The sequence below is a fragment of the Nansenia antarctica genome (genome assembly GCF_963989245.1).
Source record: "Nansenia antarctica genome assembly, chromosome: 16".
Classification (NCBI taxonomy): Eukaryota; Metazoa; Chordata; class Actinopteri; order Argentiniformes; family Microstomatidae; genus Nansenia; species Nansenia antarctica.
In genome coordinates, this window is record NC_137686.1 from 20,332,939 (window position 1) to 20,347,328 (window position 14,390).

The following is a 14,390-nucleotide window of genomic DNA, read 5'->3' on the forward strand; positions in this document are numbered from 1 at the left end:
TATGTATGTATGTATATCTTCGATATGGGTGGGTAGTGAATTCCAGTTTTGTATTGTTTTGTATTGCTGTAACAGAAAATGATAGTTGACCAAATGTGCTTTTCTTAATCCAATAACACTGATAAAGATAAAAATAAATATTCGCATGCAATGCATTAAGTCTTGAGCATGCAGCTCACTTTCAAGGTAACAGTAGGCCCTACTGTTGCGATTGGGTTGAACGTGAGTTGCATATGATTTCAATAGGTCACACATTTAACATGTGTAGATACCAATCTTATCCACTATCATTATAAACATAAACAGTGTATGACAGTATGCATAACAGTATGCATATAACATTAAATAATAGTATTACATAATAATAATAATAGTATTATTAAATAATAATAATAATAATAATAATAATAATAATAATAATTAATAAATAATAATAATAATAATAGTATTATTAAATAATAGTATGCATATAACAGTAAACAGTATGCATCCAAACACCCCCAAATTCAATGGGTTTTGATAATATCCGACGGGACCACTGAGCTTGGCTGAGAGTCAAGAATCAGACGTAGTCACGTGACACAGGAGGCGGTGCCGCTGCATTCACCGGCCAGTAGCAATAAGCGTCAATCCCTCAGGCTCCATGGGACAGCGAAGAGAACACGAATAACGGTACGCTACAATATTTATGGAAACGATGACCACGAGAACACCGAATATACGTCGCGCGCATGAATAAATGCACACAACAGCAAACACAGAACGGTGTTTTCGGCTCGCCACGAAAACGAGCGGTCCACCATTGTCTGCATAGAATTTAGGATGGCCTGGATGTGGAAGGTAAGGATGTCGGGGTTCTCACATAAATTACTCCTAAATAGAGAACATTATTCTGTGCATTCTGTGACTATCAGTATGGTTTGAAATAAACGCATGGGCGCAAAAGAAGACATTTGCTTTAAATTATTGAATATTCTACTGTGTCGGACGGTGAAAGCTCTCGTTTGATGTGAAGCGTTAGTGTTTTGGCCACCTATTGTGGTTCACTGGTGGAAAACGACGATCCATGGGGTACAAAATAACGTGGAAATTAAATGGAAAGGCCTACTGCCAACATATGCGGTTACATTACATCTACTTTATGTTCACATGCTGTGCTCATGTTCCAATGACCCGTTAGTAAAACAGACACCGGGTTTGCCAAGTATTTCGCCCATTGCACCCAAGTTAATTAAAGTCGCTAAACAAAATGTTCCTAGGGTAGACCTATTGTTGGAAATTGTGAAAGCTAAAATGTGTAGGTTGAGCTTTAAGTCAAGTTCACATAAAAAAGAAAACTAATTTCCAGCAAGTGACGTAGGTCTATGACTCAAATAACGAAACTATTTGACGCACACACACACACACACACACACACACACACACACACACGCGCACACGCACGCACACACACACACAGACACACACACACACACACACAAACACACACACACACACACACACACGCACACACACACACACACACACACACACACACACACACACACACACACACACGCACGCACACACACACGCACACACACACACACACACACACACACACGCACGCACACACACACGCACACTGTTGTGTTCCCTTTAACTTTTGTATGTAACAGAGTAGCAGCTAAAACCGCTAAAAGACGTGTGTTGTCACAGCTGCTTGTCCTATCCCCCCTCCCCCTCTCTCCAAAAGACTCTCCCACCTGACACTCAGATTATAGTTGTCAGAGACGTGTAAAACAGCCACCATTGACCAACCACAGCCATCAGTGGCATTGATGCCAGTGTCAGCGATGACACCACTGAAATGCAATGCAGGAGGACAAACTCTTTCCCCTATATACAACACACAAGTGTCACTTGCCAGATCATGAGCTGTGCAAAGAGACTAACAATACAGTAATCCTAATAGTTTACGACATTCAGAACACTCTGATTCACAGCCTGTTTTTCCAATTCATTTTATAATGAGAGCTTGTGAAAGAGCTATGAAGTGGAAGCCTTTGTTAGCCCCTGTTTTAATTGGGAAGAGTTCAGCCGTGAAGAGCTGTGTGTGGAGCTGGACAGGCCGCAGCTTTCAGCCTCATGAAAACTGCAAACTGCATAGAATGGTTATGTTACTTGTCGCACGCACGCACGCACACACGCACACACACACACACACACACACGCACACACACGCACACACACACACACACGCACGCACACACACACACACACACACACACACGCGCACACACACACACGCACACACACACACGCACGCACACACACACACACACACACACACACGCACACACGCACACACACACACTTGAGAGTGTGTGGAGAGGTGAAATCAATGGGGTGGTGGTGAATGGTGATTGTCATTGTGAGTGCCCCAGTTCCAAACACTCTCTCAGCGATGAATGGCACTTTTCTACTTGTTCTTGTCTCCTGTGATTGTGTTACAGCTGAAGGCCAGCTGATAAAGAATGACCTGTCACAGTTTAAAGTTGAGCTGGATTATCTGAATTTCTTTTACAGTGTGCTTCTTTGTAGTTTCTCTCCACATTAGGTCCCCTTATGCCACCCGTTGTACTGTTTCATTAATTTGTTCATGGGGCCTCATTTTGGAAGCTTTATTAAACCTTTATAAAACATACCTGATTTACAGTAATGTGTGACAGAAAATATATGTATTTCACATAAATATTGTCACTACTGTCACAGTTTGCTGTGATATCATACATGACCTTGCTATGCTGTTTTTTTTGGTTTATTGAAACAAACAGGTCACATCACATGTTGAATTGTTGCCATTTTATCTACCCATCCTTTTCAGTCTTATTTAGCCAACACCCTAACTCTGAGCGTGTGTCTGCTTTATCATGGTAATGTAACCTACATCCACAGTGGCCTTGCCCACAGCCAGGTATTGCAGCCTGGGCAGGGCGCTAGGGGCTAGGGGCTAGGGGCTAGGCATTAGGGGCTAGGGGTCAGGGGCTAGGGGCTAGGCATTAGAGGCTAGGGGTTAGGGGCTAGGGGTTAGGGACTAGGGGTTAGGGGCTAGGGGCTAGGGGCTAGGCATTAGAGGCTAGGGGTTAGGGGCTAGGGGTTAGGGGCTAGGGGTTAGGGGCTAGGGGCTAGGCATTAGAGGCTAGGGGCTAGGGGTCAGGGGCTAGGGGCTAGGCATTAGAGGCTAGGGGTCAGGGGCTAGGGGCTAGGCATTAGAAGCTAGGGGTTAGGGGCTAGGGGCTAGGCATTAGGGGCTAGGCATTTAGAGGCTAGGGGTCAGGGGTTAGGGGCTAGGCATTAGAGGCTAGGGGTCAGGGGCTAGGGGCTAGGCATTAGAGGCTAGGGGTTAGGGGCTAGGCATTAGGGGCTAGGAGATAGGCATTAGGGGCTAGGGGTCAGGGACTAGGGGCTAGGCATTAGAGGCTAGAGATCAAGGGCTAGGGGCTAGGCATTAGAGGCTAGGGGTCAGGGGCTAGGCATTAGGGGCTAAGTGCGCTACCGTTTTAACGAGGCTCGCTGACCCCGCTTTCACACCACTTAGAGGAATGTGGATAAAATGAAGATAATAAGTTAATATGAATGTAGCACATTATAATACTCTTCTATTTAGTATACTGACATTATCAAGCTCAGCATGTTGTAACAAATCACAATACTGTATATTCAATGTTGTCAATTCATATTTAGGCCAAAGGAAATAAGCGGTCCATATACTCCATGTAACCTCAGGTCACACAGCCAGAGATTTGGATCTCTCAGGTTAGCTCCTGTTTATTTAAACAAGGCATCGCACCGGTTTAGTCATAGTGCACAGGTCATTGAAGTTAAGTGACACTGCTACTTACTGGAGGGGCAGAGAGGATCTGTCACCAGCTCATGGCTCTACGTGGTGCCAGTTTTGTATCAGGTTCGTTGTGCTTGTTTACCTGTAAACATTGACCACCCTGTGAGGTAGGCTTTCATAGAGTCTTCATCCCTGGATTAGGGGGAAGCATTTGGCAGATATTTGGTGGCATTTGGTGATAGCAGCACGTTGGACTTCGGACATGAGGCAAAGTAAAAATAAAAAAAAAGAGACAAGAGGACATTTTGCTTTTTCATATTCTCATTTATTGTAATTCCCATGTGTGTGTTCCTCCTCAGCAGCCAGACAGTGAGATAGCAGTTGTCTGCAGCAGGCTGAGCCCCTGAGTAATGGCTGGTGGCTGGTCCCATGCAGTGTGCCCTGATCTGACTGTGCTCTGCCCTTGAACTAGACCTCTGAGCAGGCAGAAAATCCCTGTAATTGCATTAGTGTTGTCCAACCGCAAGCTCTGTGCCTTGGCTGCTCCCCATAGTGGAAACATTTTTTTTTTTAGCTCATTTTGAGCCAGCAGACCTTTAAAGCTGTGTCAAGTCTGATGTTTTCATCCCCAACTGCAATAATGGCAAGGCAATTAACCGGGGTCTTGAATTTCTGATACTGCATGATTCTGCCTTCAAACGTTGCTCCAGCCAAACCTGTAGTAAATTGGCAGAGATGGGTGCACACACATGTGCACGCAAACACACACACACACACACACACACACACACACACACACACACACACACACACGCACACACACACACACACACACACACACACACACACACACACACACACACACAAACAGTTTCCAGTGTCAGGTCAGACTAGTACAATCTCAGTATAACTCAGTGGCCTGCCCAGTGGGAGCTAGGTCTGATCACAGCAGAGGGCCCCTCCTGAGGACTCTTGACTCATAATCAAAGATATCAATGCTACCGTTGGGAGTCTGATAGAACCCTTACAGACGTCTCTGGGTCTCTGGGCAGTTCTCCAGGAGGTTGATTGCCTCACTGCACTGAAAAGTCTGATTCAGTTAAGGATGTATTTTTTAATCAAGGATCATAGCTGGCACATCATATCATTACCGTGTGAATTATACTTAACATAGGCCTCTCTCTCGCTATTTATGTTGGGGGGAAGTTCTGGAAGTTTCTTTGCCTGACCTCACCTGTGATAAAAACTTGGTTATGCTGTGTCTGTTCATTTTACTGTCCTTGTTTTGTTTATGAGGGCTTCTAGTTAGTGATATAATATTTCTAGTCACACTCTTTTGTTTGGGTTTGCAGTGTTTTTCTCTGTTTGTTTATGCAGATGTTTATGCAGATTCCCATCTCCAGCTCTTATGATTTTGATTTCAGACAGCAGGTGGATGATGTTGTTGTTGTTGTTGCTGTTGTCAACTGCTGCAGATGCTGACCCTACTCACGGGACGGGGCGCTCTGGCTTCCCCCTGATTCTGTCAACAACCGCATTGCAGAGGTTCAATGAGGACTCTCATAGACTCATTGCAGAGGTTCAGTGAGGACTCTCATAGACTCATTGCAGAGGTTCAGTGAGGACTCTCATAGACTCATTGCAGAGGTTCAGTGAGGACTCTCATAGACTCATTGCAGAGGTCCAGTGAGGACTCTCATAGACTCATTGCAGAGGTTCAATGAGGACTCTCATAGACTCATTGCAGAGGTTCAGTGAGGACTCTCATAGACTCATTGCAGAGGTTCAGTGAGGACTCTCATAGACTCATTGCAGAGGTTCAATGAGGACTCTCATAGACTCATTGCAGAGGTTCAGTGAGGACTCTCATAGACTCATTGCAGAGGTTCAGTGAGGACTCTCATAGACTCATTGCAGAGGTTCAGTGAGGACTCTCATAGACTCATTGCAGAGGTTCAGTGAGGACTCTCAAAGACTCCCCCAGATGTGGCTTGTTATTACATGTTTACCAGCGCCAACTGTGAATTAGCCAGTTTGTCTGTTTGTTGCCCTCAAAAAGACTCACCTGTCACAACAGGTACTTGTTTGCCAGTGTTGGGGTGCATTTTAACAGCACTGAGCTAGGTTGGAACTGATGGAACTTTCGTTCCGTTTCCAATGTCTGAGAGAACCTTTAAAACAAAGGCTTGTTTAGAGAATCCTTAGCCTCCAGACATGGCCTCCAGACTTGGCCTCCAGACATCAGTGATGTTATTTTTGCTGGTCAGGGTCTACATCGGCGCTGTATGTTGATCCAGGGCACAGGAAGAGGGCTGAGAACTCAACTTTCCTCTCACTGACCGGTTCTTTGTTATGGTTGGCTCAGATTACTCCCTTACCTCCATCTATCTTATCTTATCCGAGGAAGGGTTTAGAAATGTGTTTTGGTAACGTTACTTACCTTGTGACAATGATTCAGCATTAAGGGAACATCGTTTCAAGATGTTTGGTTGAATGGTTGCGTGAATTATATGCATGCAGTATGGCTAGGAAGTTTTTATTGTTTTATTGTTTTTATTGTTTCATTGTTTTCCTTGTTTATAGGAAGTTTTTATTGTTTTACTTGTTTGTAGGAAGTTTTTGATGCGCTTCGTCTTCGCACATCAAGGACCTGTTTGTCTGTCTGTTCTGCTGTACTGTATCCAGTTCCTAGCTGTTGGTACGGCCCCTTCCCCTCATGGACCCTTTTAACACTAGGGACAGCGACGGAAACAAGTCACAGACTTTATCGCTCTATCCCTGACAATCACGAGTAGGACCATTGCTTTGTCAATAAATCAAATCAAATCAAATCAAATCAAATATGTTGTTACTAGCTCTATTTTCCTAGAGCTTTCCAGTTTACCAATGAATCTCAAGCCACTGAACACGTACTGTACATTCTATGCTCTATTCTAGTCTGTGGTATGGGGGTATCCTTGTAATTTTTCTCATGATGTTTCAGTATGGATAAAGGAGTTTTTGTGTTATTGTTGGCGAGCTTTATATAAGCACACATTGTCAGTAATGCAGACAGAGACTTGCAGTCTTGCAGTATGGTGTCCTTCAGGGGAAATGTTCTTTTTGGACACGGTTCTTAGACAAATAAAAACCGTAGGAAAATGTACAGAGATGCCAGATGCCTTTATAGTCTGGTAGTCTAGCAAAACATCACGCTAATTTGGCCAGCTCTGGAATACTGATTGACTAATGCTGACAATCCCCAATGTACTGTATGTCTCAGTCTCATGAAGATTGTTTATCGGTATGTATTGTAAGAAAGCTACCCCCTGCCCCCCCCCACCCCCTCCTCTCTCTCATGACCCACCAGACTGCTGTGAATTGAAATAGCATCCCTTTATTTCAACTGCTTTTTATTAATAGCATCTTTATGCACTCGTTCTGAGCCCAGTTTGAGCTTGGATGCCCTGTGGTATCACAGGCAGTACCGTAATGATTAGCGGTGTGATAGAGCTGTCCCCCAGGCTACAGCGATGGGTTTCAGGGAGAATATCCAATGCTAAATGTCAGTAATCTTGCACCCTCATCTGGCAAATTGAAATGGATTTCTGCTGATCGATGTTTTTTTTTACAACATCCAGGCCCCCCTGTTGCCTATGCCCTTCAACTGAGAATGATCGCTATGTTGTGCCCTGTTCCCTCTTTGATCGTTAGGGTAATGCTTTTTACGTGACCACAGATTAGCACATCCTGAAAAAGCCTGTGACTGTGAGGATGTATTAGGGACATCTACTTACTAAGAGAACAGCACTGCAGAGTTGAAGTGATCTTCACTTTTTCTTCACGTGGGTGATAAAGGAGTGTGTCTGCTAGAGGTGCCACATCGCCCTGGCTGAGTTGTGGCTTGGATCATTTGGTCCTCCTTGGGAGATGGCGAGCAGCCATGGCAATTTCATTAGGGTGGCCTTGTCCTTGACGCTGCAGACTGAGAGACTCTCTCTCTCTCTGGCTCCCTTACTTGTACTGTGTAAGCACTGGCACTTAAAAACTCTAATATCAGGATATATAAAACTGGCAACCATCAAAAGTTAATGCCAGTGTTCATTTTCGAATGGCTGGAACAGTGCAGTTTTATGTGCAGTATTATGAGAAACTATATAGAAGGAACAGTCTTTAGCAGCATTTCTGTTGGTCTCTCTCTCTCTTTCCACATACCTTCTGACTGGAGCAGATGGTGCGGCGGAGTTGTTTCCAGCGCCGTCCCAGTTCTTAGCAAACAAGCGAGAGCTGAAAATGTCTCATTTTAAAAAAATATGTTGATATTCTAGAGCTGATGATGATCCGCTGCGGCCGAGGAGGTTAACCAGGTCACATTTGAGAGCCTGAGAGCAGACATTAACAGATGAACCCAGAGCAGACATTAACAGATGAAAGGCAGCTCATCGCCAGGGAGGAACGCAATTGTTTAAAGTGCTCTGTTTCAGGGAAAAGCACGGCAGCTGTATCAATCATTTGCCAAAGCCTACAGGAGTGATGGTGATGGTATTCTTGAAGGTCTTTTCATCTTCAGAAAATCAATTATAGTATTTACTTTGAGTTTGAGTCTCAGAATGCAGTTTTTCTTTTCAAGGCAAGATGATGTCTCCAGAAGATTCTTAAGTACCACAACAGATGTTTTTCCCCCTTTGTTAATTGGTAATTATTCACTTTCTTGAGTGCACATCAACCTTCACATACAGGCATATAGTCTCTTCAGGCAAATTTCAGAAGATAATGTGGTATTGTTTTGAAAATTATGTACCAAAACATAACTGAAAGACACACACACACACACACACAACACACACACACACACACACACACATAAAACACGCACGCGCGCGCACACACACACACACACACACACACACACACACACACACACACTGAGGAATTGGGATTCGGTTTCTTGGAAGAGCTCGCAGCAGGGAGTAGAGGCTGATCATAGCCCCCTGATAAGCACACACATAAACAAAAAAACAGACTGATGAGGATTAAGTGTCTCTTTGGCACTCTGTGTCACAATGATGTGCTATCATGCTACCAGGCTTAGGATGTTTTGGTGACCTGAATTGAAGGATTTGTATTTAAATGTCACAGTTGATAGGAGAACACAAACTGGAGAGTATTTTCTATCAAGGGCAACTGAATTAGGAAAGGGATTTACAATTCCGCCAGTTGATGCTGTGGTTATCAGGATGGATAAAACATTTGGTACCCACTGGATCACAAGGATCCACCTCCAGGAGTTTATCATGAGTTAAACTAGTTCCCTAAATATACGTTTTTAGTTTTTCAAGAAACATTGATAAATGATATTAGAACATTTATAGACTTAGTTGTGCCAAATAACAGGCCTCCAGTAGCAGCCTAATTGCTATTCACTGCTTAATAACGTAACAGATTAGCAGTTGCTATTTGCTAAGTTATATATAGGAGTACAGAACAGAGAGTGATTCAGAAACTCCAGAAAACCTTTTAAGATCATGTGATTCACCAGCAAGCTCAGTTTCAGTCAGAGCTCATGTAGACATTAACTGGACAGCTGTGTGTGTGTGTGTGTGTGTGTGTGTGTGTGTGTGTGTGTGTGTGTGTGTGTGTGTGTGTGCGTGTGTGTGTGTGTGTGTCTGTGTGTGTGTGTGTGTGTGTGTGTGTGTGTGTGTGTGTGTGTGTGTGTGTGTGTGTGAGTGTGTGTGTGTGCGCGCGCGCGCGAGTGAGAGAGAGAGAAAGAGAGAGAGAGAGAACACTGCACCCTCTGCTGGGCATTATAGGGATCACCACAGGATTCCTGTCAGAGAGATCCACTCCTGTCTGTTCACTGTACTGTGTGCTCCAGTACTCAGCCATGTTGCTGGTGGTGCAACCACCTCCGACTTCAGACTCTAGATTCATACCGATAACAAAGATATCCATTGATTCAATGACTGTGAAAATCCCATATATTTTGAACGAACAACTGTGTTTTGTGCTGCATAATCACTGCAGAGACTTCAATGAGGTGAGCATTCTAATATGAATAAAGGAAAAGATCATTATGCTATAATGGAAGGAGGGCAATATTACTAATCTTCCCTCCCCTCCATTCACATTCACATTCGAGATATAGTTTTCGGGAGAGGGGTCAGAAGTAATGACCAGTGGGGTGGAGGGTGTGTGTGTGTGTGTGTGTGTGTGTGTGTGTGTGTGTGTGTGTGTGTGTGTGTGTGTGTGTGTGTGTGTGTGTGTGTGTGTGTGTGTGTGCATGTGTGTGTGTGTTGGGGGGGGGGGGGCGGGAGGGGTCTTATGACCTGCGGGTAGAAACATCCTTGATGATCTTATCGGCCTTCCTCCTGCACCTCCCGGAGTAGATGTCCTGAAGGGCTGGGAGCTCACAGCTGGGATGAACTGGGCCTCTTTCACCGACCTCTACAGGGCCTTACGGCCGTGGTGCAGCTGCCGTAACCAGGTGGTTATACAGCCGGACAGGACACTCTCAATAGCACACCGGTAGACGTTTGTAACGATCTGGGGGAGGCCATGCTGAGTTTCCTCTGCCTCCTGAGGAAAAACACTCTGTCGTGCCGACTTGATCACTGTATGGTTACGGTGTGAGCATCCTGAGTGATGTGGACACAGAGGAACTGGAAGCTGTGAATTAGAACACCTTCCAAGACACAGTAGAAATGAGTGTGACTGCCCGGAGCTCCTCTTTGGAAAACGTTCTCATTTGCACTAGAATTACTTTTTTAAAGATCAACATGCTTGAAGTAATATAATGAATAAAGAAATATGCCCAAATCTTCAAAACACTAGAGGAGTTTTTGTTTCCATCTCCCTGCCTCATTTCCTTAGAGATGACGCAGGTTTGGAAATTAGGGGGACAGAGAGTGGGAAGGGGGGAGAGGGAGAGGGAGAGAGAAGGGCTTGGTAAATATTTCTAGAATCCCTGATTAATAGAAATTGGATTTTAACTGCTCACTGGACCGTGGTGGTGGTAATAACGTGCCAAGAAGGTAGCGTTTTTGCAATGCAAATGTAATTTTCTGTTTTTTTGCCAGAGCCCAGGAGACCTCTGAAAATAGTTACCGGTTATGTTTTTTCATGAGCTATTTTCTCCAGGTTGAGCCCCGACATTATTTTAATTCCCATGTGCGATTAGTTTTTAAATGAAATATGTGTTTGTTTGTTGTTTACTAAGCCAAGTGTTAGCCATTGCAAAGGCGTTCCTTTGATAATGGATTCGTTTCGCGCCTAGGTAGAGCTTAATGAAGGTGAAAGTTTGATTGCACAATGAAGTATGAATCAATGACTAATTTACTGTATCGTATTACTCTAGTCGTATGGGAATTAGATGCTGATGATAATTTCATAATGAGCTCGTTTACTGCGTATTCTAACTTCACAAAACTGTTTTTTTTTTTCACCACGGGCCTGATACAAGTGTTTGGCTACAACGAGGAAAGAAGGTTAGAGTTGCAGTAATCTCCCCCACCAGCCGGCTGTCTCGTTTGAGCCCGGGGACGAGGTTAGAGTCGCAATAATGTCATGGGGGAAATTATTCAATACCCAACACTGTGTGACTGCCCCTGTCATTTTTTTAGAGGCTAAATTATCAATTTCCACCTGTTCAATACCTCCTCCCCCGAAATGGAATGGCTCATCGTAATAAGGTCATCTCTACAAACGACTGAGGTGCCCATCAATATTCCTCTTATGGATCATCTCTCTATATAACTCTATATAAAGTCTAGTCACACACTGACACACACACACCCCGGACGGTCTGGCTGAGAGAATTATGTTTCTCCCGTGTCTTGGGTTTCAATGATCCCCCTGCAGCACTCTCAGCCCTCTGAACTGAGATCAATACCCTCACAGATGAAGCTTCAGTGGCTCCAGAAATAGACCCTGGGACCAAAGGGCTATGTGGGCCACAAACACAGACCTGCTGAGAGATAGATAGATAGATAGCCTGTGTGTTTGTTGAAATGGTGCCTGGAAACCATCAGTGTTAGTGGACTATAGCGCACAGGTGAAATCGCATCGATGCATGTTTGGTCTTTTAAGTCATTTTCAATAACAGTATGAAATATACTACTAGTATGTGCTTGAGTCTTTGGCCCTTTTCAACCCTTGAGCTTGATAAGTAAGGTGTTTGGGATCATAGGCTGCTTGGCTTTCAAAGGCCATTTTGAAGCACAAATATCCTGTGTGTATCTTCTTCGTAGACTCCTCAAAACTTCCAGTCAATCATCAAATGATCTCCTCTCCTCTCTGTGCCTTTAACCTCACTGCGATGCCCTTTTCCTCTAAAAGCTCTAATCTGTAAAATGGTCCATAACACGACATGGCCCATGATAACCCTGAAGGATGAGTGGACGAGCGAGAGGACTGAGAGGAGTCACGTGACTCGCACTATCCAGCCGGGGGCCAAGTTCCCCCGTCCACTCAACCCACTTCCGAGCCCACCGATCGGGCCTGCACTTTGACAAATCGTTTCCCAGTGATTTGTGGCTCGATTGAAATCAGAGGAAAGGGGAAGGAGGTTTTCTGTCCTTTTTCCCTTCGGTAATGGGAACAGATGAGACTGACATTGCCCTGCAGACAGAGGTCTATTTTCCCATTGTGGGTTTCCGAGGGGGGGCGTCACCCTCTCCTCTCTCCTATCACGCTTCCATCCTTTGCGCAGCATTTTCAGTGTACCGCCAAAGTTCTCTGAAGAGCTGAAAGTCTCCTCAGTGTTGAAGCATTAGCCTACCATTGAAATTCAGGATGAAATCTCCCCAAAACATTGAGAGTGCATTCTTTTTTCAGAGAGAGAAGCTGTACCACTTAAACTATCTTAAGAACAGTGGCGTTTTTTTTCCGACAAGGCGTCTTTCCTTTTAACATTCCTCTGTCCCGTTTTTTGAGATCAAAGCAGAAAGCCTGCTTTCTTCTTATCAAAGATGGGTTGTAATAGCATGAAATGAGACACAGTGATGTAACTTACATGCAATTGGTTTAGAATTAAAATAAATAAATATATAATGATAGTCTTGGGAAAATGGTCACTTTTTTCCCTTCCATTTCTTTCGTTCGTGCAACATCCCTCCCTATGTTTGATCTAGCGCTGAGAGAGGCACAGACCCACCCCCCCTCCACCCCCCGAGATGTTTGATGTTAGAGATCAGAGCTGGTGGTGGCGAAGGCAGATTGTCCCACCGCAGATAGAATCCTCTTGCCATCAGATAACTTCAAAGAACCCTTTTTACAAACGTGCCGTTTCCCATCCTTGTTTAGTGCAGCACGCTGCCAACATTTGATCGCTATTGAGGCTCCCGCCTTTGGTGGAAATTATCTATCATCACCTAGGGCTCAAGATAGCAGATTCAGTGTTATGCGAAACTCAATTTCTTCTGAGTCTGATTACATTCCCCCCCCCCCCCCAACATCTCTCTCTCCTCTGTTTGCTGTGCATTGATCTCTATTTTTACCCTGCCAATAGCATCTCTTCTTGGAGACCTTTCACGTCCTCTATCTGTTATACATTATTCATCCTTCCAAGGCTGGCGGTGGCTGTGGGCCGGGGAGGGCCCAGCCCACCCAAACGTGCGTCTTGCCCACCCAATCAAAAGTTGATATATATTGAAATTGTTGATATTCCGGGGGCGTGTTTGAATGTCAATCTCATATTTGTATTAACTGTAGGTCCATATACTATGTGTATGTATTAAGCGCTGCCTATAGTCACCGCCGACTTGCTACACTCCACCCCCCCTGTCAGCCTTGCTATCGCTAACCACCACCTCCCCGTCAGCCTTGCTACACCCCCCCCCCCCCGTCAGCGTTGCTACACCCCCCCCGTGTCAGCCTTGCTACACCCCCCCCCCCGTCAGCCTTGCTACACCCCCCCCCGTGTCAGCCTTGCTATCGCTAACCACCACTCCCCACACCCTCCACCCACCCACACCACCCACACACCCACCCACACACACACCCACCCACACACACACACCCACCCACACACACACACCCACCCACACCCACACACCCACCCACACACACACACCCACACACACACACACACACACACACACACACACACACACACCCACACACACACACACACCACCCCCTGGCCTTGCTACCGCTATCGCTCTACCCCTCCTCCACAAGCCCACCCAAGGTGCTGGTTCTGGCGCCGGGCCTGATCGTAACTCACAACTCTTTTCTGCAGAGTCGTAATTCTTCCAGCTCAAAGAAGATGATCATTTTGTGTTCAGACGTTGCGACAGATAAGTAGATTGCTGTACCTATGCATGGTGGATGAATCCTAATCCGCTCCCGCATATGGAAAATTATGACAACTTTGCAATTGTGCTGCGTCAGCTCTTTTTGAAGTGTGCAAGGAGGAGAAGCTCGGCTCCAATGAGCAGGGATTAAGTATTCATGATTGTGAATGGATTTTCTCCTCCTTCTCCTCGTGTTTGAGTTCCTGGGGAGGGCTGTATAACAAGACTGAGAGCATTTTTTCAGCATTCCCTCAACGACTTGATTGAGTAACTTCTGTTGAATTTTTTGAAAAGTG

General features: G+C 45.0%; 1 protein-coding gene across 1 annotated transcript in view; it reads left to right on the forward strand.

The window, feature by feature from the left end:
• The first annotated feature begins 702 nt into the window (after nt 1–702).
• Nucleotides 703–14,390, forward strand: part of st6galnac3 (ST6 (alpha-N-acetyl-neuraminyl-2,3-beta-galactosyl-1,3)-N-acetylgalactosaminide alpha-2,6-sialyltransferase 3) — a 35,552-nt gene continuing 21,864 nt past the window's right edge. The window contains exon 1 of the mRNA XM_080546799.1: nt 703–840. Coding sequence (XP_080402925.1) covers nt 823–840 — 18 coding nt within the window. The 5' untranslated portion in view covers nt 703–822. The remainder of the gene's footprint in view (nt 841–14,390) is intronic.